The following is a 26,239-nucleotide window of genomic DNA, read 5'->3' on the forward strand; positions in this document are numbered from 1 at the left end:
GGCATATCTCTATCCCCACAGGAAAAAGATGTCCCACTTGAACCACATAACAGCCCTGAAGAAGACCTTATGAATACAATATAGGTCCAACACGACATAGGTCGAAACGTGTCGGCTGGTTAGCAGAGATCCAGACACGCTTGGGATAAAAAATCAGACATCAGTGTCCCCCAGAGAGCCAAAATAGCAAATTAGTTTATTGCTCCCCAGAATCACTACGATATAGCTATCTGACTCTGCTCAGGACCACATTCAAAGTCAAACTTTGAGGATCCAATTGGCTTGAGTTCCCAAGACATATAAAAGTGGACACCTTATTATTGTTGTGTAATAATTATTTTGTCTGTCTAAAGTACTTTTTTCATGTTGTATGATATGTCATGAAGTCACTGTATAAAATGTAAATATTTGTCACTGTTTTATGTAAAGGACACGTGTGCTGTGAAATGAAGAAGTGTTCTTTTTGTTTTCAAACAACCAGAGATTGTAACAATTGACTTAAAACTCGCAGTCATTAAACAGGCTAACTGAGAAAAGATATCTTTGTGATCAATGGTGTCAGAGGTAAATGCATGTTAAAGAAACTTTGGCCTTACCTGCGCCCCTCGGGTGTTCACAAAAGTGATGGCGGTGGTCACAGCTCATCTGCTCAGATCAGGGGTTTCAGTCTTCCCCTATCTCGATGACTGGTTGTTCAAGGCGGGCTCGCCCCACACAGTCGTCTCCCACCTCCAGACTACGGCCGACCTCCTGCATTTGCTGGGGTTTGCCATCAACGTGCCGAAGTCGCACCTGATTCCCTCCTAGAAGCTTCTCTTCATCGGAGCGGTTCTGGACACGGTGCAGTTTCGGGTTTATCCTCCCGAACAGCGATTCCAGAACATTCGGGCTGTGATTCCGATCTTTCAACCCTTGTCCTGGATTTCGGCCAAGACGACCTTGAGGCTGTTGGGACTCATGGCCTCCTGCTGACCAATAATGCCAGGTGGCACATGCGGGCTCTGCAGTGAGACCTGAAGTTCCAGTGGGCGCAGCATCAGGGGAACCTGCCCGACTACATCCAGATCTCAGAGGGCACTGCACAACAATTGTAGTGGTGGCTCACGAATCAGCATTGGGTCAGCGGCAGATCCCTCTCCCTTCCCTAACCGGATCACACAGTGGTGACAAATGCGTTACTCCTGGGATGGGGTGGCCACATGGGTGAGGCAGAGATCAGAGGCCTCTGGTCTCCGGCCGAGTCCCGGCTCCATATCAACCTTCTGGAGCTTCCGGCGATCCTCCTTGCACTGAAGGCATTCCTTCCCTCTGTCCGGGGGAAGGTAGTGCAGGTGTTCACGGACAACACCACCGCCATGTGGTATTGCAACAAACAGGGCGGGGTGGGGTCGTGGACCCTATGTCAGGAGGCTCTACGCCTCTGGACATGGCTGGAACGTCACGGCATTTCCTTGACGGTTCAACACCTGGCGGGTTCTTTGAACGCCAGGGCGGACGAACTCAGCCGCCGGTGTCTGATGGATCACGAATGGCGTCTTCACTTGGAGGTGACGCAAGGTCTCTTTCAACAGTGGGCAGAGCCTTGGTTAGATCTATTTGCCACAGAAGAGAACGCGCAATGTCCGCAGTTCTGCGTGTTGGAATTTCCAAGGCGGCACTCGCTCAGCGAAGCATTTCGTCGCGAGTGGAGCTGCGGTCTGTTGTACGCCTTTCCGCCTAAACCTTTTCTACCCAGAGTGCTGAAGAAAATCAGGCACAACCGGACCCAAGTCATCTTTGTGGCTCCGGACTGGGCTCGAAGAGTTTGGTATCCCGAGCTACTCAGTATGAATCTGGATCCCCCAATCCGACTACATCTGCGGGAGGATCTTCTGTCGCAGCAGCAGGGGACGGTTCTCCACCCGAACCTGTCCAGCCTCCACCTACATGCGTAGAGATTGTGTGGTGACAGCTGATTCCATTTGACTCCCGAAGTTTGTGACGTCATTCTGGCAGCCAGGCGTCCCTCCACTAAATCGGTATACGCCTGCAGGTGGAACAAATTTGTGGCATGGTGCACAGCCAAGACTGTGGACCCCCTTTCTGTCCCTCTTTCTGAGGTCCTTTTGTTCCTTCTTTCTCTGGCCCGGTAGGGCTCTGCTCTGAGCACTAACAAGGGCTACCTTTCGGCCATTTTAGCCTTTCTGAGGCTTCCAGATCAGCCTTCTCTTTTCAAGTCCCCTGTTGTACAGAGATTCTTAAAAGGCGTTACGCATATGTTTCCTCCTGTTCCTTTCATAGTGCCTCAGTGGGACTTGAATCTTGTTATGACTTTTCTCATGTGCGCTCCCTTTGAGCCGCTTCACAATTGTCCTTTAAGTCTTTTGACTTTGAAAACTGCCTTCCTGGTGGCTATCACCTCTGCCAGGAGAGTGAGTGAGCTTCAGGCTCTTTCTTGTAAGACTCCTTTTCTGTCGGTTCATCTGGACAAGGTTATGCTTCGCACTCGTCCTTCCTTCTTGTCAAAGGTTGTCACTGCCTTCCACATCAGGCAGACTATCACCTTGCCTACTTTCTTTCCGCCTCCCGCACTCTTCCAGAGAGGAAGAGAGGCTCCACCGTTTGGACCCAAAACGTGCGCTATCCTTTTACCTGAATCGCACACAAGCATTCCGGTTGGATGACCAGCTCTTTGTTGGCTACGCAGGCGCCAAGAAAGGCCGGGCTGTTCACAAGGATTATCTCCCACTGGGTCGTATTGTGTATCAAGGTCTGTTATTCTATGGCTAAAAAGGAACCTCCAGTGGGGCTGCGTGCCCGTTCTACCAGAGCGACAGCAGCTACTACTGCATTGGGACGCGGTGTCCCCCTGCAGGACATCTGTCAGGCTGCCACGTGGGCTTCGCTGCACACTTTTACAAAGCATTATTGCCTTGGCAGTCAGGTCCGGAGAGACGGCTTCTTTGGCCGTTCTGTTCTCCGTGACTTTCTGGTGTAATCTTGTTCGCAGACCCACCACCGGGGTTTGTATTGCTGGGGTATCTATTCTAAGGTAAGGAATCTATCACTAACATGTGTCTTTCAGATGCACAAGTTACTACTTGTGTAACGATATATCTGTAAGAGACATTAGTTAGTGATAGATTCCTTACCGCCTCACCCATCCTCCCCGTTCTGCGAACTGATTTCTAGGGTTAAGGTCATCCTTTCGGGCCCTAGTTTCTATGCACCAGTGGTCAGTATCTTACCTGGCTCTGCGTTCCTGTCGCGGAAAGTTGTATACATAACTGACGTCAGCACACGTGGGCGCGTCTAAGTAGCTCCAGTAACGTCATCTCGGCGAATACGACACCAGCGACGCACGCGGAGCCGTACGACGACACCTATCGACATGCAGGGGTAAGGCTGACGAAAGCTTTCTGGATCCAGTCTGATGCCTGGGGATATTCTAAGGTAAGGAATCTATCACTAACTAATGTCTCTTACAGATATATCGTTACACAAGTAGCAACTTGTGCAATTGGTCTATAAAAAGTCCCCATGCGGGGTCATAAAGCTTAGATTTAGTTTCTGCCACATTCTAGGACAGCATATTAATTACTGTAGAGTGTCTGAGGTGATCATTGGACTGGGAGGTCAAGGGTGTGCTAGATAAATCTGCGGCTACCAGGTTCATACCCATTGGGACAACATCCAAGGGTGATATGCCATCAGACTCCAAATGCCCCATTTCCCTACTGGCGTCTGAGTGAAGAACACCTCTCATTCAGTCTACCATAGAAGTGCCCAGAGCATGTGGCAGGTCAGAGAATTCCGAGTGGGGTTGAGTTAGTAAGCAAGGGCCAGGGCTTTCGACAAATCAAAGGTCTCAGGAGAGGGGCGGATTTGGTAGCTAGAGGCAACCTGTCGGTTTAGTTTAAACCTTATAATCGTGCCGGTTGGCAGATCTTTGCGTAATTCCAAGTCCACTAGTCAGTCGGCCAGAGTGTTAGATTTGAGGATTAGCTTAATAAAATCACAGGACCCAGGTTGGCCGGAAGAGTCATTGTGCCGTCGGGCATGCTTAATGTTGTGGCAGAATAGCTGCTCCAGACAGACCTTATATGGTGTATACACTTATTAATTGGGGAGTTCTCATCTTCATAGGCCCCCTGAGGCAGTTTGAGTACCCTTATCATATCGATTGCCCCTATTCTTTCCAACTACGTCTTGCCTAGTCTTCCTAGCGGATGGCCATGGCTTGAGCCCTGATTGGGAAAATCATTTTCCTTTGGCTCTCATGCATTTTTAAATGGAATCCTAGGGTTCTGGGCAGTAGGTTATCTATGGGGGATGTGGGGAGGAGTCTACAAAAGGTGAGTCCCTGGTTCCAACAGTAGGGCAGGGGTTGGTCTCGACATTTTTGTGTTTTGTTACATATAATATCGCAGACTACCTATGTAGGGAAAGATTTTTGTGTCGGTTAACGCCTCTGACAAACCATAAGGTAGAAGATTTTGGAAGATTTGCACTGTAATAATTCTTGTGAGGATCTCTTAGCTCTGTCAGGATCATGAGGATCATGTACTAAAACAAATAATTGAAAAAAAAATAAAAAATATATATATATATATATATATATATATATATATATATATATATATATATATATATATATATATATATTATCTACTGGCGGTCGCCAGTAGATAGTTATAGTTAGGACCATGTTTCCATAGGAAATCCGCAACATTCTATTTGGAATTACTTTGGCGCCGATTGACGAATCCTCGCGAAATTCTCAAAATAGGTGGGGCAATCTGCTCCGCTCCTACCCTGAAAGTTTCGGGGGGATTCGTCAAGCGGGGGCTGAGAAAAAGGGGGGGTACCAAAACGCGTTTTCCCCATGCATTTTTCCATAGGACCTTTAGTCCGAACTACAGCCCGAACGGCTGAACAGAATTACTTGAAATTTGGCAGAGAGGTAGCCGTCAGGTCAGGGATGTGCCTTTTGAAGGTCTCGTGTAAATCTGTTCAGTATTTCCTGAGAAAATAGCATTTAAATCAATATATATATCTATAGGCGCGCTCCGAGCGCGTGCCGTAAGCTTACCGTACGCGCACGCCGCCGTGCACGAGCGCGATTCTGATTGGTTGTTAGATCTCAGTAAACATTCGAATCGGTCGAAACCAGGAAGTGTCGGCCGCCATTTTGTCTCTCGCAGTCTGAGGGGGTGAAAAACAAAGGTGGATAACGTGAAAAGGGGGCAGGCTGGACAGTTCCTGACCCCATAGCCTTGGTCAGGGGGTCCCAGAAGGACCCCCAAGGGCAAAAATGTATTTTAATTTTTTTTTTTTAAATCGCCGAATGCGCGTAGCATACGCGCACGGCGTAAACGGAGAAATTCCGCGAGGAAAAATTCCGCGAACTTCGCGTAACAAAATTTTTTTTTCAAAAAGGAAAGCTTAAAAAAAATTTAAAAAAATTGTGAGGTAAGGTTGGCTCTTAAAAGAGCCGTTGGGTTAATACAGGGATGGAGGAAAGAAAGAATGGGAATATTATGAGCGTCTACAAACGTGCTGGTCTATCGTATTGTTAATAAGGGAAACACTGGTCTCCCCAAAAACAATAAGACCACAACACGTTGTACACCTCATTGAAACCCTCCGAAATCGAGGGTTAATGTCCAGAGGAGCAGAAGAAGGTGATGCTCCCACCTCAGAGGAAGGGCTCAGCTGAGCTGCCGATGATGTACTCGGCTGAGCTTCTGAGGTTGGGCTCCGGTGACTTACTGAAGAGTTTTCTTCAGTATGTCGAGCAAAGGTCCTGGGATGTTTATCCCTAATGTGTCTCATCATAGAGTGATTTCCAAAGGAATACTTCTTCCTTGGATCTCCTCTAGATAAAACACGGTCACAAAGTGTGCAAGTGACCAATGGAGCATTGACCTTTTTCTGCCCCTCGGGAAAAGTAAAATACTCCCACACAAAAGAATCCTTTTTTTTCCTCCTTCTCTGTCTGATGATGGTGCTGCTAGGCTCACTCTCAGAAGAGGTCTGCTGCTCTGCCATTGTATCTCAATGTCAATTCAGCTCCTTCTCCTAGGGGATCTCAAGCAGTACTGAGGGGAATGGGTGTGGTGTGGGAAGTTTCTGGAACTGAAAGTAGTTTCAACCAATGAAAAGTGTTCTTTGTGGATCACATGACCTACCGTGCGCACCCCTGCGTAACCGCGACGTTGCTTCCACGCGACGCGCATGCGTGTACGCGTATGTCACGTACGTATCACGTAAGCGCACTGTACTTATGACGTACGAAGCGCGTAGCGTCAGCTTACCGTACGCACACGGAAAAAAATGCATAAAAAAAAAATAACCATTCCATAATGCAGGATATGGTACATATATTATTTTATACATAGGTTTACCAAAAATCTCAAAAAAAAATTTGCATTTAAAAAACCGTACAAATTCACTGAAAAAACCATAGGTTTCACACACGTTATAGTTCGGAATTAGCATTTAAAAAACCTTGCAAATTCACTGAAAAAACCATAGGTTTCACACATGTTATAGTTAGCTGGACATTTTACTGATAAAAAACCAATGAAATTCCCCCGTTATAGTTAGTGCAGGCAACTATAACTCACGCGAACGCAATCCTCTGCTGATGACATATGTGTCTTTATGAAAAAAAAATATTTGTAATATATGTATAGCTAAAATTTAATGGAAGAAGACATGGGCAAATAATTGTCTAAATACAGTATTAGCATCAGCAGAGGATTGCGGTCGCGTGAGTTATAGTTGCCTGCACTAACTATAACGGGGGAATTTCATTGGTTTTTTATCAGTAAAATGTCCAGCTAACTATAACATGTGTGAAACCTATGGTTTTTTCAGTGAATATATATATATATATGTACACACTCTCGTTTGTCACTGTGTAGTTATAGTTAGGACCTAGTTACCATAAGCAATTGATTTTTAGGTTTGCTAATAGCTTTGGCGCCATTTGACGAATCGCCCCAAAACTTTACAAAAAAAGTTTAAACATATGATCTTTTTCCTTGAAAGTTGCGAGGTAACCCTTCTAGCAGGCCCGATTTAAAAAGGAGCGTCCCAAAGCACAATTTCCTTAGGGAATTTTAGTGACTGCTTCAGCCAAAACTACTGAACTGAGGTACACCAAATTTGGAAGAAAGATAGATCTTTACACAGAAAGTGTGCTTTTTAGGGCTCGCGGAGCGAGAACCCTTTTGTGTGGGGTTCGAAAACGGAGCCTGGAATCGCACATGCTCGTGCGTGTGCTTTTCCTTTTGGCTTCCGTTATTGGCCTTTGCGTGCGTGTGTTTCTGAAAGACAGCATGCAATAGGCCAAAGGCGGGCGCATTGCTCCGCCCATGGCCTATTGGTGTGTGTTACGCGCACCAAAGGCCATGTGGTTACAATTATCATGCCCAGACACGGGGGCGATAATTGAAAACACATGTTCGCTGCACCACTAGCGGGCGTTTTTAAAAACATTTTTTTTTTTAACAATAGCGATCGCAAAAGCGATCGCTTTCAGTGCCGCTTGTTTTGAATGGGTGTTGAAGTGGGTAAACGGCGTTCTTTAGGTGTTTTAAGTTATGATTGCCTGTGCAGGGTTTTCCAAATGTAATTACGGTTAGCCGACCTTTCCCTTTCAGTTCAAACATGAACCTTGGTCTCTGGTCACTTTTGCACCGAAGTTCTTAATCTGCCTCAGAATATCGAATCTGTCATTTTTACCCAGCAACGCTCGGGCAGGTTTTACCAGCAGCAGGCACTTGAGGAAACACGCACCTTTTCTATTTTTCTTATGGTATGATAGAAATATGATCACTGTCCCTTTAAGGCGTAGGGATCGATTATCGTTGGATGGCCTTTGTGTGCATGTGCTGATGTCGGTGCAGACAGCCAGACAGGCTGCGTGTGCAGAGACATCCGGGAAGCGGCCGTCAATCGATACGAGTGGTGTGAAGTGAATTAATGTGAGGCAGGCAGTCTGTCTAATGACGTCTAAAGCATACGTTTAGTATATTTTCCATTATGTCAAAATATTGTGTTTGTTTTAAAAGTATTTGTTTCTGTATGGAGGTTATAAAATCTTGAATATTGTCATATTACGCTTGTTTACTATGCCTAGCGCTACTGGTTACAGACGTGACCTTTGGCCATGCTGGTAAACATTCTCGCCATGCCTGGAATTCTCTTAGCATGGCCTTTGGCTATGCCTGCCATGCAAAGGTTATAGGGTGTGCCCATTCATTATCTTCTTCTTGCATTCTTATACCATCAGTAACGGGGCATTGTGCTTGTAAATGTTTCTGTAGCCTTCTTTAACAATAATTTGTTAAGGGAGTTTATCAGTGAATTAAGTTTGGAGATCTTCTATAAATTTCTCCCCCCTAGAGCAATAGGCACGTAAGTGAACATATTTGGTTTTCGCAAAGCTTTATGAAAATGGGGCCAAATACATAAGCCATCCTAATAATTTTTAGCCACGGCTTTAAGTAACCGCACTAAAGGACAACTCACTAGTTTGAAAGAAAGAATTACTTTATTTTCTGCAAACTCATGCGCCTAATTCTAAAACAATTTTTATGGAAGGGGTTTAAGTGGGGAGGGATCATTGAGAATCCCCCATGCATCCTCAGACCTGACACGTTTGGCACACGTTGTTGCCATTTGCCAATCACTGTGTTCTGAGTAACACCAGGTGTTAAATGCATTGCCAGAGGGTTAGGGCTGGAAGTGTGAGGCAGGTTGGCATCTTCATCGGCAAGAGCCCTGCGCTGTCCATCACACCGGGATCGTAGTTTGACTGAAATGGAGCAAAGGCTGCTTCTCTAGAGTAAGTTCATGATTTGCTTCAGTCTACAACTGACTGACACTTGACACTAAGTCATGTGCGTAGAATTTGCCCATTTTCAGATTTTGTAGATTTGTATTTGAAGGGGAAACTAATTGGAATGTACGAGCATGCACATTACCGCTGCACTCGATAAATGGAAATGTATGCAGAGGACTTGCTACTTGTTTCCTTTAGTGGCAGCTATAAGCTTTGCTGTTGATTTAGTAAGTCAAGAAGAGTAAAGTAACGGGTCACCATGGAATAATTTACATAGCTATAGCAACAGTGAAATTCACCACATTTAGAATTATTTATTGTTATTTTCGTCCACAAAGCCTAGGAAAATTAAGCCATTTCGTGGTCTCCATTTTGGCTGCCTGTATCGTTGCACCCAGTGCGTCAGTATTTCAGATTGTGTGTCAATTGACTATTAAACGCACAGAATCAAGGGTCCAAGGCATTAGGTGTGTGCTGTACTTGTATACAGCATCTTTAGCTAAAGGAACCCTGTTAGACCAGTTTCAGAACTGTTTTTTCTGGTGAAAGCAGTTTAGAAAGTCACCTTCTAACAGTTCAATGGTGCTTTATGTAAACGGGGATTAGTCAACAGAGAAAATCTTGTTGAACACTCAGACGGCCTTGGGAAGCGCTGATTGATGGGTCTGCACCAGCGCAGGTGGACTTCCCATCGCCTACCTATTTGTTTACCATGATGACAAGTCAGTGTTAACATTTCAGGCTGGGGGAGGAGGCGATAGAATCATAAAAATGTCACCAGACCTGCTCAATCTAAAAGTAATGCCCCTGACCCATAAACTGGTCTCAAAGTGTGTGATCCTAGGCAATTATTTTATTTCAGCAAGCCTCCATTTTCTTTCTTATGGCATACGGGAGCACCTTCAAATATGTGAGTTCAGCATATCTGCAGTACAAAAGACTATTTTGTTTGATTTAATAAACTAATCTTTTGCTCCATGTATACGAGTCTATCTCACATATATGCTACACATAAACCCTGACTTGCGTCTTAGTTTTCTAACAGCATTATCATCAGGGTGGGGCCAGTAATGTTTCTTAGTTCATGTGGTGGCGCACTGCCATTACAGATAGTATATTTTCCATTAAAATGGCCACATAATTGACCACCGACATGTACTTTTACTGATAAAACTGTATAGCATACAACAATAGTGTTTGGAAATTGAGTTTCAGCTAATGTTTATTTTTTGCACATTATTTTGATCCTATTAAAATCTTTGTTTCCATCACACGTTTGAATTGCAAAAAATATGCATCTGCTGATGTATTTAGAAATATTTGTACTGTTAATTTACAAGATATTTAAATGTTGTGGGTTTATAAAAAAAAAAGCCATCCTACAGTTCCGAAATCAAAGTAAACACCAATCTACAGGATAAAATGAGCAGCAATTTGTAATAAGACATAAGTTCACATTTAACTTCTCTCTTTGAATGCGCAGCAAATATGAAAAGATAAAAACAAAATATAAATGTATCTTTATTGTTTGTCCGCTCTCTTAATGGACAGAACACCTATTCTTTGTTTGGTTGAGCTCTCTTGCCAGAAGGGGCCAGTAGGCCCTAAAAATATCACGATTATAAAATCTGTTTGTCATAGTGAGTGGGCAGTAGATTTTTCGAGGCCTGCATTTACCTGAGCTTTATTTGGAAACAAAGCATTTTCTCCCCTCTTTCCCATTCCACTCCTAATGTATATCCAGCAAACAGATAACCCAATAATAACAAGCATTGGCAAAGCCAATAGGTCTCGCCTGGATTTTTCGTCAGCAGTACCCCTGCGTGTCGGTAGGCGTCGTCTGCGGTTCCGCGTCCGTCGTCGGCACCGTGATAGCCTGGATACGTCGTCGGAGTACTTAGACGCCGCCCTCGCGCGCTGACGTCAGTTATTCTTTTTTCCGCGCCTGCAAGCGCAGATCCGGGAAGAGCGTACCCTTAGTCATTTTTTGACTAACATTTTGGACATTTTGTCTATCTTTTTCTAATCGACTTCGACTCCTGGTGCCGGTAGGGATGCCCGGGTTCAAGCCGTGTGACGTCTGTCACCGACTGATGTCGGTTACCGATCCCCACCATCGGTGTCTCTACTGTCTTGGGGCCGACCACGATCACAAGTCGTGCCGCGACTGCTGGGCCTTGACGTCGAAAGCTAGGCAGGAGCGGTCCCGCAAGCTCCTCGAGATCGGCTCGAGGTCCCAGTCGAGGAGGAAGTCGAGGGGCCGGTCGCGGAGCCGCAGTCTTCACTGCTCGTCAGGATCCAAGTCCTCGCACTCAGGTAAGTAGAGGCATGGCAAAAAGAAGAAGAAACAACATCGCTCTTCTGGCTCCCCTCGCCGGTCGCGTGACTCGGCCGAGGGTTCGGGTGGCACCACCCGCATGGCTCCGCCGGAGTCGCATCCGGCCCCACACACTCCGGTCCCTGAGCTTCATGCGACTCCGGGCGAGATTCGAGACTTCCTCGTGGCCATGAGGACTCTCTTCCCGCCGTCGAGGCCTGCCGGCATACCTCCGGGCCCCGCTGGTCCGACTGGGGGTCCTAGCGAGCCGGCAGCTTCGGCCCCGGCGCCGCAGGCCCCTGTGGGATCCAGGCCTGGATCCCGGTCGACGCCAGTTGACCTCACGACTCCTCCACTGGCGCCGACACCCATGGTGTCGCTCCCGGCGCCGTCCTCGGACGACGCCGTCCCTGGTTTCAGCCCCGCTCCTGGTCTGTCTCAGGCGTCGATGGGTGAGCCTTTCGCCTATGACCCAGCTCCGTCATTTCTGCCCGATTACCAGGACATGGATGAAGGGGAGGACTGGGAGGGGTCTGAGGACCCTCTGACACAGCAGTGCCAGTTAAGTCAGGACTGGGCAGATGAGCTGGGGGAGGCCAGTGGTCTAGACACTTCGCCTGACACTGGATTCATCTCTCCTCCTTCCGTGGCTACAGAGGAAGGTGCTACTGATGCTGTGGTGCTGCGCAAGGCGGCCAAGGCCTTGCGTCTGGAGCTCCCTGCAGCGGCCTTGAGGACTAACCTCCTCACTGAGGTGCTTCAACCGCCAGTAAGCTCTTCGGAGCCTCTGCTGCAGTTTAATGAGGCCCTCACCGACGTTCTGATGGGCACTTGGTCCAAGCCCTCCACAGTCTCTCCTGTGGATCGGAACGTGGCCTGGCGCCACCGCCCAGCTCCGGGCGACCCCTGCTTTCTGTCCGTACACCCCCACCCCTGAGAGTCTGGTTATCCAGGCCTCCACGTCCCAAACCGCCTTCCCATCCGCACCTCCAGACCGGGAATCCAAAAGGATGGAACAGTTTGGCAAGAAACTGTTTTCCTCACTCAGTCTTGGGTTGCGGTCCATTAATACCGCATGCCTTTTGGACCGTTACACCCACTCTCTGTGGGATACTGTGGCGGACGTGCTGCCCCAGTATCCAGATGAGGCCAGGACACGGCTCTCCCAGGCTCTTGCTGGGGGGGGCGTGATGCAGCACTGTATTCCATTAGATGTGGACTTGACACCACGGACTCGCTGGGCAGAGCGATTGCGACGACGGTGGCGATTCGTCGTCACGCCTAGCTGAGGTCCACGAACTTTTCAGGGGATGTCCAGAGCACTCTCATGGACATGCCCTTTGATGGCCGTCGCCTTTTTGGCGACAAAGCAGATATCGCGCTGGAGCGCTTTAAGGACTCCAGGGCTATGGCCAAGTCCTTGGGTTTGTCGGCCCAGCACCAGCAAACTTCTGCTTTTCGCCCCTTTCGTGGCCAAGAAAGGGGTGCCCCCGCACGTTCGTCCAGCCACAGGCCGCAAAACCAGCCTCAACGCGGTCGCGGATGTGGATTCCGCCGTGGCGGAGCAGGGGGACAGAGAGCCGGTCAGTCCCCATCCGCTCCCGCAGCATCTGCCTCAAAGCCTTCCTAGTCCGAGCTTTCAGGCCCATTCCACGCCAGTGGGAGGCAGAGTTCGCCATCACCTGCTCCACTGGCGTACCATCAATTTGGACAGGTGGGTGCTGCAAATCGTCCGAAGGGGCTACTCCCTCCCCTTCGAGGCGACCCCTCCAGCCATGCCACCGCAGTACCACCGCATGTCGGGGGGTCACTTGCTACTTCTGCAGGAGGAAGTTACAGCCCTCTTGGCCAAGGGGGCCATCTAGTGCGTTCCTGGCCCAGAAGTAGGACGGGTTGTTACACTCACTACTTTCTGGTTCCCAAGAAGAGAAAGGGGGCCTACGCCCCATCTTGGACCTCAGGAGCGTCAACGCCTTCCTCCGGAAGGAGAAGTTCAAGATGCTGACATTAGCTCCGGTTCTGGCTACCCTAGACCCTGGAGACTGGATGGTAGCGTTGGACTTGCAGGACGCTTATTTCCACATACCCGTCCTGCTGGCCCACCGGCGTTACCTGCGGTTCACGGTAGGCCACGAGCACTTTCAGTTTACTGTGCTCTCCTTCGGCCTCACCAGTGCCCCTCGGGTGTTCAGCTCATCTGCGCAGATAAGGGGTTCCAGTCTTCCCCTATCTCGACGACTGGTTGTTGAAGGCGGGCTCGCCCCGAACAGTCGTCTCCCACCTCCAGACTATGGCCGACCTCCTGCATTCGCTGGGGTCAGTGGCAGATCCCTCTCCCTACCCCAACCGGAGCACGTAGTGGTGACGGATGCGTCCCTCCTGGGATGGGGGGGCCACATGGGAGAGGCGGAGATCAGAGGCCTCTGGTCTCCGGCGGAGTCCCGGCTCCATATCAACCTATTGGAGCTGTGGACGATCCGGCTTGCACTGAAGGCATTCCTTCCCTCTGTCCGGGGAAGTGTAGTGCAGATATTCACGGACAACACCACCGCCATGTGGTATTGCAACAAACAGGGCGGGGTGGGGTCATGGGCTCTTTGTCAGGAGGCTCTGCGCCTCTGGACATGGCTGGAACATCAAGGCATCACCTTGGTGGTTCAAGACCTGCTGGGCTCTCTGAACGCCAGGGCGGACAAACTCAGCCATCGGTGCATGATGGATCACGAGTGGCGTCTGAACTCGGATGTGGCGCAAGGTCTCTTTCAGCAGTGGGGAGAGCCTTGGTTAGATCTATTCGCCACCGAAGAGAACGCGCAGTGTCATCAGTTCTGCGCGTTGGAATTTCCAAGGCGGCACTCGCTCTGAGACGCTTTTTGTCACAAGTGGAGTTGCGGTCTGTTATACGCCTTTCCGCCTATACCACTTCTGCCCAGAGTGCTAAAGAAGATCAGGCGCGACCGGGCCCAAGTCATCCTTGTGGCTCCGGATTGGGCACGAAGATACTGGTATCCCGAGCTGCTCATTCTGTTAAGCGATCCCCCGATTCGACTGCCTCTTCAGGAGGACCTTCTGTCGCAACAGCAGGCGACGGTCCTCCACTCAAACCTGTCCAGCCTCCACCTCCATGCGTGGAGATTGAGCGGCGGCAGTTGAGGCCATTTGACTTGCCTCCTGAAATCTGCGATGTCATTCTGGCAGCCAGGCGTCCCTCCACTAAAACGGTATACGCCTGCAAGTGGAACAAATTTGTGGCATGGTGCACAGCAAAGGCTGTGGATCCCCTTTCCGCCCCTCTTTCTGAGGTTCTCCTCTTTCTTCTTACCCTGGCCCAGCAGGGCTCTGCTCTGGGCACCATCAAGGGATATCTTTCAGCTGTTTCAGCTTTCTTGAGGCTTCCTGATCAGCCTTCTCTTTTCAAGTCCCCTGTTGTCAATAGATTCTTGAAAGGCATTACTCACATGTTTCCTCCTGTTCCCTTTGTAATGCCTCAGTGGGACTTGAATCTGGTGTCAAGTTATCTGATGTGCGCTCCCTTTGAGCCACTTCATAACTGTCGTCTTCGTCTTCTGACTCTCAAGACTGCTTTCCTGGTTGTCATCACCTCTGCCAGAAGAGTGAGTGAGCTCCAGGCTCTTTCTTCTAAACCTCCTTTCCTCTCTGTCCATCCGGACAAGGTCGTTCTGAGGACTCGCCCTTCTTTTCTTCCTAAGGTGGTTACTGCCTTTCACATTGGGCAGTCCATTACCTTACCCACCTTCTTTCCGCCTCCGCATCCCTCGAAAGAGGAAGAGAGGCTCCACCGTCTGGACCCAAAACGTGCGCTCTCCTTTTATATGGATCGCACAAAACAGTTCCGGGTGGACGACCAACTCTTCGTTGGCTACGTGGGCGCTAACAAGGGGCGGGCAGTGCACAAGCGAACCATCTCTCGGTGGGTCGTTTTGTGCATTAAGGTCTGTTATTCCTTGGCTAAGAAGGATCCTCCTGTGGGGCTGAGGGCCCATTCCACTCGGGCCACAGCGGCTACTACTGCCTTGGGACGGGGAGTTCCTCTGCAGGACATTTGTCAGGCAGCTACGTGGGCCTCGCTGCACACGTTTGCCAAGCATTACTGCCTGGACAGCCAAGTTGGGAGAGACGGCTTCTTTGGCCGTTCCGTTCTCCAGGACTTCCTGGTGTGATCTTGGTTTGCAGACCCACCACCGGGGTTGGTATTGCTGGGGTATCTATTCTAAGGTAAGGAATCTAACTAACGTGTTTCTTTCAGATGCACAAGTTACTTACCTTCGGTAACGATATATCTGTAAGAAACATTAGTTAGCTAGATTCCTTTCTGCCCCACCCGCCCTCCCCGTTCTGCGAACCAATATCTAGGGTTAAGGTCATCCCTTTCAGGGCCCTAGTTTCATGGCACCAGTGTCGGTTTCTTGCATGGCTCTGCGTTCCTGGTGCGTAACGCTATGTACAGAACTGACGTCAGCGCGCGTGGGCGGCATCTAAGTACTCCGACGTCATCCCTGCGATCACGACGCCAACGACGGACGCGGAGCCGCAGACGACTCCTACTGACGCGAAGGGGTAGTGCTGACGAAAAATCTTTCCGGATCCAGCCTGACGCTTGGGGATATTCTAAGGTAAGGAATCTAACTAACTAATGTTTCTTACAGATATATCGTTACCGAAGGTAAGTAACTTGTGCGTTAATGCATAGTTTAAGATGTAGTTGAAACTCACGAAAGACAATGGGAGGAATCCTGGTGATTTATCAAACTACTGCCAATTGCTCGAGGTGGCATGCCAACCCATCGTTCTTTTGGTCACCATGCCACCTCAGTTTGGACCAAGCAACATGCAAATCAGTCTTGACCCTGCTCCACTAGGAACAGTTCAGCCCAACTGCCAGGCTGGGTCCTCTCCTAACCAGGACACAATCTACCTAAGTCTGGTTTCGTTTCACCCTGATTAGGGTTCATCATTCTGATATAGCTTAGTTCTATTGACACAGTGTGCACGAGACTCTCGTCTGGGCATACACTTGCCACTTTGAACATTACCTAAAGCACACAAAAGGTGATGGGAGGAATGCTTGCAATCGTCTTAAGTGTATGGTAAACATTTATCCAGATTTCCACAAATCCACTTTTAATTGAGAATATCCACCAATCTCCCTTTGCATGATAATTTAAGTAGCCACGATTGTTGTTTTGTTACATTTTTATCTTGGGATCTGGAGTTTACATCTGTGATACTATTTGCCTACATGAACACTCAAGGTGCAGTCCGTGTTGAATGTCTCATAAGTGTATATATTTTTAAAAGTGACTCCTGAAAGTGAAATCCATTTCGATTGTACTTGGTAGTCGTGCTAGTTCTATCAATTCATTTCAGTGTCTAAAATGGACGTTTAGGTTCTTACCGCAGAGTTTATTTGTAACTCCATCCAGTACAGTAAGGGGAATTTAATTAATATTCTCCGTGCTTTGGCAATTTAGTTCACATATATTATTTATCCTTGATTCCAGAAGATCTCGAGAAATTGAGAGGAGATTGCAGTGCTCTACAATCAGAATGCCTTTCAATGAAAAAGGAGAAAGCTTTGTTAACAGAAGAAATGAAGCGACAAGCAGGAGAACTGCAAAGGTAAGTGTAAGAAGAAATATTTTCATGTAATATCCTAACAGAATCCTAAAGGGTGTTCTGCCTCTTGTGCTTATTTTTTCTTAATAAATCTCATGAAATAAAAACTTAATATGAAGTTCTTTTAATGCTCACAGATATTTAGCAGTGAATGCTAGAAACATACAGGCATGTGAGCTGAAGATCACATGCTTTGCATACTCCTGCCATCTAGTGTTGGGCCCGGATGTTTGCAAGTTGTTTTTCTTCGAAGAAGTCTTCTAGTCACGCGGTGAGGTGACTCCTCCTTTCGGTGATAGTGCATATGGGCATTGACTCCATTGTTAGATTGTTTTTTTCCGCCATCGGGTTCGGACGTGTGTTGCTGCGCTCCGGTTCAAAACCGTTCTTCGGTTCCCCTCGATGCGCAACCCTCTTTACCTCGACGGTATTGTTCTCATACACGTTTCCCACTTTTCTGCGTATCATTTCAGTCACCGAAAACTACTTTCAATCGGAAAGCTTTGTGGACGGCCTTTGGGCCTAGCCGCGTCAGATTAGCTCTCCGTTGATGGAATGACACAGTTCAAATTTTGCCCTCATTGCCACGCAAAGTATCCGCGCACTGATTCACACAAAGTGTGTAACTTGTGCTTGTCTCCGAAGCACAATGAGGCTGACTGTGACGCCTGCAAATCATTTAGATCGAAGAAGACTCTTCGCCATCGTCTGGCCTGACGTCGAGAAATGCAGCATCAAAGCATCGAAGACACACCGGACATCTTCGGTGAACATTCCGATCTGGACTATGTGGGTGCATCAGCGGTGGAAGAAGAAATCCTCTCAGGCCAGGACTCCAGCTCGGACCTCGAGATAGACCTCAACGTTGAAGAATTGCCGCAAGGACGGGGTCACGCGAGTACGGAAGACCCCCCTGCCCCGCCAAATTCCCCAGAAAAAAGACAAAGCTTCAGAACTAACTCTGCCATTTGGCCAAAGTCTGCACCAAGACTACTTTTCCGACGCCCCGCCTCCCGACTCGGCTCCGAAACACACTGTCAAGCCCTCAGGTTCTGTACCTATTCACCAAAGGTCCTCTTCGGATCTGAAATCATCCAGATAGAAGCAAAAATCTGTCTCGGAGCAAAAACCTCCCACACCGAAAGTGAAACAGCTTTTGGAACCAAAATTTTTCGCACCTAAAGATTTTCACATGTCTGCACCGAAAACAAATTAGGCCTCGTCCTATCTGAATTTAGACGCTGTCCCACTAAAAAAGGATCGGAAACAAAAAGAACTATATTAACCCTGATACAGGTTGTATACATAATAAACTGCCTTAAAAACACAAACTTCCAGATGAGGACACTCATTACAAAATTCCTTTAAAGAGGTCATCTGTGGCCACCAGTCCTTTTCATATACCACCGCCATCCACTCCACCACCACCCTCTCCTCCTTCTGATCCTTTACAGATTACACCTCAGGATTCTCCACTATCTCACCACGATAATGAGATAATGATGATATTGATGAAGAGTGTACACATTTACCAGTAGACCCATGGTCTGACTAGACTATTGATCCCCCAACAGATAACGACCCTGACCTTTACCCTGCTAAGCCATCGCCCCCAGATGACAATGGAGCCTACCAAGAACTCATTGCCAGGGCAGCACAATGTCATGGCGTGGTACTACATAAAGAGGCATTAGAAGAATATTTTTTGTTAGAAACCTTAGGGTCCACACATAAGTCATAACAACACTTCCCATGCTTAAAGGCATGATGAGACACGCAGATAACATTTTTAAGGAACATGTGTGTGCTTGCATATTAACTCCTAGAGTTGATAAAAATATAAGGCCTCCCCCACGGATCCAGTATTTATCATGGGGCAATTACCATTAGATTCACTAGTTGTATCTAATGCTTGTCAAAGAGCTAATTCAGAAACATCTGGGGCGCTCCTCCACTGGAAAAAGAGTCCAAATTAATTAATGCTTCTGACAAACGTGTAGCGGCACGGGTGGGCAATCACTGGCGCATTGCAAATATGCAAGGCCTTTTAGCCAGATATGACAGGGCATCACTGGGATGAAATGGAGCAGCTGCTTCAATACCAGATGAGCATAAAACCAAAGTCCAGGTCTTAGTAAATGAAGGGAAACTACTTTCCAATTCGTCAATAAGGTGTGCGTTGGATGCTGCTGATACCGCCGCTTGAGAGGTCAACACCAGCATTCTTCTTAGAAGATATGCTTGGTTAAGGATCTCAGGATTGAAGTCTGAGGTCCAACAATTCATTCTGAACACACTGTTCGACAAAAAACATCGTTTTGGGCCTGATGTTGATCAGGCTTTAGAAATAATGAAAAAGGACACAGAGGTCGCCAAATCTATGGGAGCTCTCTAGGTCCCTTCCAATAGAGGTTCCTTTCGGCAGTCCTCTCACCGAGCTGGGTCTAAGACCACACACTCCAACCAAAATACATCCACCTATAAAGGTAACAACCAGTCGTCCCCTTCAAGAGGATTATTTCGGGGAGGTTACAGAGGGAACAATTGTAAGGGTAGAGAAAAAGGCAGCACACCCCGTAATTCCCCTTCCCCAAATAAACAGTGACTTCCCCACACTTCCCCCTGACTATACCACACCTGTCGGGGGAAGACTGCAACAATTCCTCCCCATTTGGCGGTCTATAACTACAGACAAATCGGTGTTAGGAATTATCCCATATGGTTATTGCCTGGAGCTTACCACCAATCCTGCAAACATTCTACCTCGTTCTCACAAAATGTAGAACATTTACACCTGCTCAAACAAGAAGCACAGTCTCTTTTACTAAAAGGAGCCATAGAACCTGTACCGTTACAATATCAAGAGTAAGGCGTATACTCCCTGTATTTTCTAATTCCCAAAAATGATGGCTCTTTAAGACCTGTTCTGGATCTCAGAGAACTAAACCTCTACATACTGTCAGAAAATTTCCACATGGTGGCACTTCAGCAAGTACTCCCACTCCTACAGTTGGGAGACTTAATATCCACTCTAGACTTTTAAAAAAACGCATATTTCCACATTCCAATTCACCCTGCTCATCGCAAATATCTCAGATGTGTAATAGTGGGCCAACATTACCAATTCAATGTACTAGCGTTTGGAGTCACCACTGCTCCCAGAGTATTTACCAAATGCCTGGCAGTAGTCACAGCTCGTCTAAGAAATCACCACATCCATGTGTACCCATACCGAGACGACTGGCTCATCAAAGCCAGCACCATAAGTGTCTCCAACATACTCAAGCCACAATACAGTTGTTACACCAGCTAGGGTTTACAGTGAATGCGTTGAAGTCCCGTTTGCAGCCTTCTAACATACAGACTTACCTGGGAGCCACCATTGACACTCAAAGATCTCTAGCCTCTCCCAATGCAGCCTGCTAGGAATGATGTCATCTTGTATAGTAATTGTTCCCCACGCAAGACTTTACATGCGTCCCCTCCAAGAATGCTTAGCAAGTCAGTGGAACCAGTCACAGGGTCAATTGACCGATCTAGTGTTGGTATATGACTGCACCCATCGCTCTCTTCAGTGGTGGAACCCACAAAATGTATCCAAAGGGCGGCCCTTCATCGACTCTGTTCCACAGACAGTGCTAACAGCAGAAGCTTCGCTCACTGGTTGGGGTTCTCACTTGCTCAATCACACAATCCAAGGATTCTGGAGTCTACAGCACAAAAGGCTTCATATAAATCACCTAGAACTACTAGCCTTGTTTCTAGTGCTCAGAGCCTTTCAAGCTCACCTCATAGGCAAAGCTGGCCTAGTCCACGCAAACAACATGACAGCTATGTACTACATACATAAACTGGAGGGAGAGACACACTCTCTCCAACTGTCATGTCTAGCACAAGCCATTTGGAAATGGGCTATTCACCACAAGGTTTATCTCCTAGCAGAGCATCTTCCAGGAATAAACAATCAGATTGCAGAACTTCTCAGCACACAAAAGCAGCAAATTCATGAGTGGGAACTTCATCCTCAGGATCTCCTCCCATACTTTCAGGAATGGGGAATTCCTCACATAGACCTGTTTGCCACAACGCAAAACACAAAATGCCCAAGCTTCGCCTCCATGTTCCCACCTCCAAAGACAATGCCCTATGGATGAACTGGTCAGGGACATTTGCTTGCGCTTTTCTGCCTCTCCCACTGATTCCGTTGGTAGTTCGGAAGCTCAGGGAAACATCCCTCACACTCATTCTCATAGCTCCCATATGAGCATGTCAACCACGGTTCACCACCCTGCCTGAGCTGTCAGTAGATCCACACCAAAAGCTGTATCTCACCCCCGGTCTCCTCATTCAGAACCATGGAGAAATCAGGCATCCCAAGCCCAAAGAACTCAACCTAGCGATCTGGCTCCTGAAGTCACAGTTTGGCTATTTACAAATACTACCAGACTGTATGATTATCCTAAAAGAGGCTAGAAAGCCTACTACTTGAGCATGTTATGCAGCAACATGCAAACACCTTGTTACCTATTGTAACAATATCAATCCTCTTGATGCTTCTGTACAGAACATCATCTGTTACTTGTTACATTTACAGCAATCTGGTCTAGCTTACACATCGATTCGCTTACATCTATCAGCAGTAGCTGCATACTTACTAAACTGTCAACACTTACCTCTGTTCAGAGTACCAGTGATTAAAGCCTTTATGGAAGGATTGAAAATAGTGATACCACCAAGAGTCCCACCTGCACCAGCATGAAACTTAAACATAGTCCTAACAAGACTTGTGGGTCCACCATTTGAACCAATGCACAGGTGTCAGTTACAATTCCTCTCATGGAAAGTGGCTTTCCTCATAGTAATAACTTCACTGAGGAGAGTTGGTGAACTTCAGACATTAACTATACAAGAGCCCTTCTTTCAGCTTCATAAAGACAGAGTGGTTCTTCAAACTAATCCTAAATTTCTTCCTAAAGTAGTTTCTGTCTTTCAAATCAACCAATCAGTCAGTCAATCAATCAATCGGTTGAGTTACCTGTGCTCTTTCCTCAACCTGATTATGTAGCAGAATGAGCTCTACACACACTGGATGTTAGAAGAGCTCTACTATATTACGTAGAAGGAACAAAAGATTTTCGTAAAACAAAACCACTTTTTGTTGCTTTTTCACCACCACACAAAGGCAACCCCATATCTAAATCAGGCATTGCAAGATGGATTGTGAAATGTATCCAAACATGGTATGTGAAAGTGAAAAGAACTTTAATAATACCCCCTAGAGCACATTCAACCTGCAAGATGGGGGCTACTATGGCCTTCTTAGGGAATATTCCCTTAGCTGACATCTGTAAGGCCGCAACATGGTCTACACCACACACATTCACCAAGCACTATTGTATAGATGTGTTAGCGATGCAATAAGCTAATGTAGGCCAGCCAGTACTTAAAACACTGTTTCAAACAACTGCAACAGCTACAGGTTAGCCACCGCGTTGGGAGTATAATTCTGTATAGTCTATGCAAAGCATGTGATCTATAGCTCACATGCCTCGAACAGATAATGTTACTTACCCAGTAAGCAGCTGTTCTTGGCATGTAGAGCTGTAGATTCACATGCGGCCACCCGCCTCCCCGGGTACCTGTAGTTGTTGCAGTTCTCAATTTACATACATACGCATGGACATCTCTATTCTACACTTACTACTCCATTCTCACTCTCTGCGGGAAAACAATCTAACAATGGAGTTGATGCCCATGCATACTATCACCGAAAGGAGGAGTCACCTCACCTTGTGACTAGAAAGACTTCTTCGAAGAAAAACTACTTGCAAACACCAGACCCAAAACTAGATGGCACAAGTATGCAAAGCATGTGAATCAACAGCTCTACATGCCAAAAACAGATGCTTACTGGGTAAGTAACATTATCTTTCTATTGTGTAAGTCTTCCAACAGAGTTCTCATCTAGAGTTATCTCAGTTCCGTAAACTCTGTTAAAATGTTACTTCAGCTCTTTACCCATCTGACGCTAAGTTGCGATTCTGGGTCTTCCATACTGGAAGTGACACAGGGATTACATAGAGGCACCCCTTAAAAGTTTGCATTTGCATTTCCAGTGATGACTGCCACTAGAGCTTTCCTAGAGATTAGCTTTATTTCACCCTTATTTTGGATAATTTCTTACCTGAACATTCTGATAGTTTTTATGTATGTATATGTTTGTATATATGTCTATATATGTGTATTAATATTTGTCTATATACGTGTCTGTATGTGTGTGTGTGTGTGTGTGTGTGTGTGTATGTATGTATATATATATATATATATATATATATATATATCACGCTCGATTCCCTCTTTTTTTCATCAGAAAGGATGTCGCACTCTCGGGACGTTCAAATACAATTTATTCAATCAAATGACCAGCAGCTCAACAGACGCGTTTCGGCGGGATGCCTTTTTCGATGTTACTAGGGCACCGGAAATGCCATGTTTTTCAACAACTCCCATGTCCACAAAACAAAGAAGGGACTAAAATGATCGCTGCAACTTCAGCGCCATTTTGTAGTAGGTGCACTTGTTAATGTTCGAACATAACTTGCAACAATACTGCCGTGAATCGGCTAAATATGTACATTTACAAATGCATCATACATTGATAACGCCGTGGATCGGCTTATGTCCCCTCCATATATATATGTGACCGGGATTATTGCATTTGATTATACATTGCATATTGTAATTCAGACGGCTGGGTGGCTACACAATAACTCGCTGCAATTTAATTCCTCCAAAACGGAGGTTCTGTATTGTGCAGGAAGTCGCATTCCTCGGCAATTCCCCTGCGACTTTTGGCCCCCGGAAACAGCAGATAAACCTCGGCCAGTTACATCGGTTCGCAACCTTGGGGCCACACTGAATGATAAAATGAACACTGAAACCCAAGTTGCTAAAACGGTGGGAATGTGCACAGCTATCCTGCGCTCCCTGCGCAAAATTATGCCATTGCTACCCGCACAAGCTCGGGAGCAGATAGTCAGGTGCACCATCCTCAGTCGCCTGGACTATTGCAACGCGCTGTTACTTGAGTCCCCAGTTGCCCTGCTTGACCGACTTCAAAGAGTTCAGTCGGCCGCAGCCAAATTAGTTCTGGGTTGGACTAGGAGATCTTCAGCCTCAGCGGCCCTAGCTGAACTACACTGGCTTCCGCTCAAACAACGTGTGGCCTTCAAGTCCCTCTGCCTTGTTTTTAAAGCGCTCCATGGAGCTGGACCTAAACCTCTGCAGGCCATGTTCACATGGTATACCCCTTCCAGAGCTCTACGCTCAGCCTCAGCCCGTCTGGTGATTGTTCCTAAATATAACAAAGTCAGGACGGGGGGCAGATCTTTCAGAGTCACAGCGGCTAAACTGTGGAACAGTCTGCCTCCTGATATCCGTCAAATCTCACAGCTCCTCCCTTTCAGGAAACGCATCAAGACGTGGTTATTCCCTTAGAAACAACCCCTTCTTCCTGCTCCTCGCTATCTGTTCCCCTGAGTTAAGAGTATTCACCAGCGCCAGGAAACCAGCAAGGTGTCAGCCGCGCTTTATAAATGTTTAAAATAAATAATAATAATTCTATTATTTCTTTTTCATTGATTTCCTTTTGGTGAATCATATTGCAAGACATGTTTACACAACAATATAATTACTTTCAATCTTTTCAGACAAATTGCAAACTTTCAACAGGAGTTAGAAATGCCCACAGATTGTAACCAGATAGCAGTTAGATGCAAATCATTTATATTCCTATGTGGACTGATAGTTCTTCCCCACTATTGAGCCCACGGGGGGACTTGGTCGATAGATCGATGATGAAACGTGACTCAAGTTTTCGTAATTTCTTAACTCTGTCTCCCCCACGGACACTCACTGGGACATAATCCAGACCGTAAAATTGTAGCAGATTGCGATTACTTAGATGTTTTTCTGCAAAGTGACGCGCTACGGGATATGTCTGGTCATTCTTATCAATGGCCCTTAAATGTTCAAGAATTCTGATCTTTAATTGATGGATTGTGCTACCTATGTAGCGTAGCCCACAAGGGCAGACCAAGCAATAAACAGCGTAAGAGGTACTGCACTTCATAAACTTTGTAATTTTCTTGGTCTTTTCTATATCAGGAATAGTGTATGTTAAGACACTTTTGCTGTTGGTGCAAGCCTTACATCTATTACAGGGATAAAAGCCCATCATGTCCCTCAGAGTGCCCCCTTTCTGTGGTACTTTCTCTAAATGGCTTCTCACCAGCATATCACAAAGTGACCTTGCTTTTCGAACGGGTCACCAATGGAAAGGGAGGAATATCGTCACATATGGTGCTATCTGTTTTTAGGATATGCCAATTCTTTTTGAGCATGTTTTTTAAATGGTTTGCTTCAGCTGAGTAAGGGGTGATCATGCGGAACTTGCCCTTATCTTCCACAGGCTTTTCTTTCTCCTTTAACAAATTTTCCCTCTGGATACCTCTCACCCTCTGTAACGTAGATCTTAATACACCCAGATTATATCCCCTTTGGGTAAATCTGACTATACTTTCAGAAGCTGCCTTTTCAAAATCAATCTCCTTGGTACTGTTTCTTTTTAGCCTTAAAAGCTCTCCGTATGGTATGCTATTCACGAGTTTGGGGGGATGACTACTAGTGGCAAATAATATAGAGTTTCCTGCAGTGGATTTTCGGTAGAGAGCTGTTTGAATGTTACCTCCTTCCACAAACACTTTCAGGTCAAGATAGTCCACTGCCACTGGACTTACCGTTCCCGTAAAGTGTAAGTTTATACTGTTGTGATTTAGTTTGTCTATATATCCTAGTGCCGTTTCCGCTGTTCCCTGCCAAATAATGAAAAGGTCATCTATATATCGATGCCACTCTATTACTCTGCCCTGATCGTTGTCACTTTCGTACGTTCTGGGAACCTGCTCCTCCCACCAGCCCACGAACAGGTTTGCATAGCTGGGGGCGAAGCAGGTTCCCATCGCTGTATCGGACAGCTGTTTGTAGTGTTGTTCCTCAAATAGAAAGATGTTGTTTCTTAGACAAAACTCCATGAACTCTACTAGCATTTGATTGTGTTCGGAGTATCTCAATTGTCGTTTTTCCAAATAATATCTGACAGCTTTTACCCCATCCTCGTGAGCTATACAAGTATACAGGCTGGTGATGTCTAGTACCATTAATTGATATGTGGGGTCCCATTCAACATGCGTGATCTTGTTCAAAAAATCTTTCGTATCCTTTACATATGAATCTAACTGAGCAACAAAAGGAAATAGGAAATGATCAACAAAAATTGATAGATGTTCAGTTAGTCCGTTGAGCGATGAAACGATTGGCCTACCGGGTGGATGCCTACTGTCCTTGTGTAGTTTGGGAATGTGATAAAAAGTAGGAATCACAGGATTGGAGCT

General features: G+C 46.7%; 1 protein-coding gene across 10 annotated transcripts in view; it reads left to right on the forward strand.

Annotated features, from left to right (window-relative positions):
• The window catches only part of SLMAP (sarcolemma associated protein), a 1,011,035-nt gene that overhangs the window by 827,378 nt on the left and 157,418 nt on the right, over positions 1-26,239 (forward strand). For 8 of the 10 annotated variants that reach the window (XM_085624675.1, XM_085624673.1, XM_085624680.1 and 5 more), the window contains one exon: positions 16,673-16,790. In XM_085624675.1, the coding sequence (XP_085480801.1) occupies positions 16,673-16,790 (118 nt within the window). The remainder of the gene's footprint in view (positions 1-16,672; positions 16,791-26,239) is intronic. The other 2 variants (XM_085624676.1, XM_085624674.1) reach the window with 1 other exon arrangement.

The sequence above is a fragment of the Triturus cristatus genome, chromosome 9 (genome assembly GCF_964204655.1).
Source record: "Triturus cristatus chromosome 9, aTriCri1.1, whole genome shotgun sequence".
NCBI classification, from domain to species: Eukaryota; Metazoa; Chordata; class Amphibia; order Caudata; family Salamandridae; genus Triturus; species Triturus cristatus.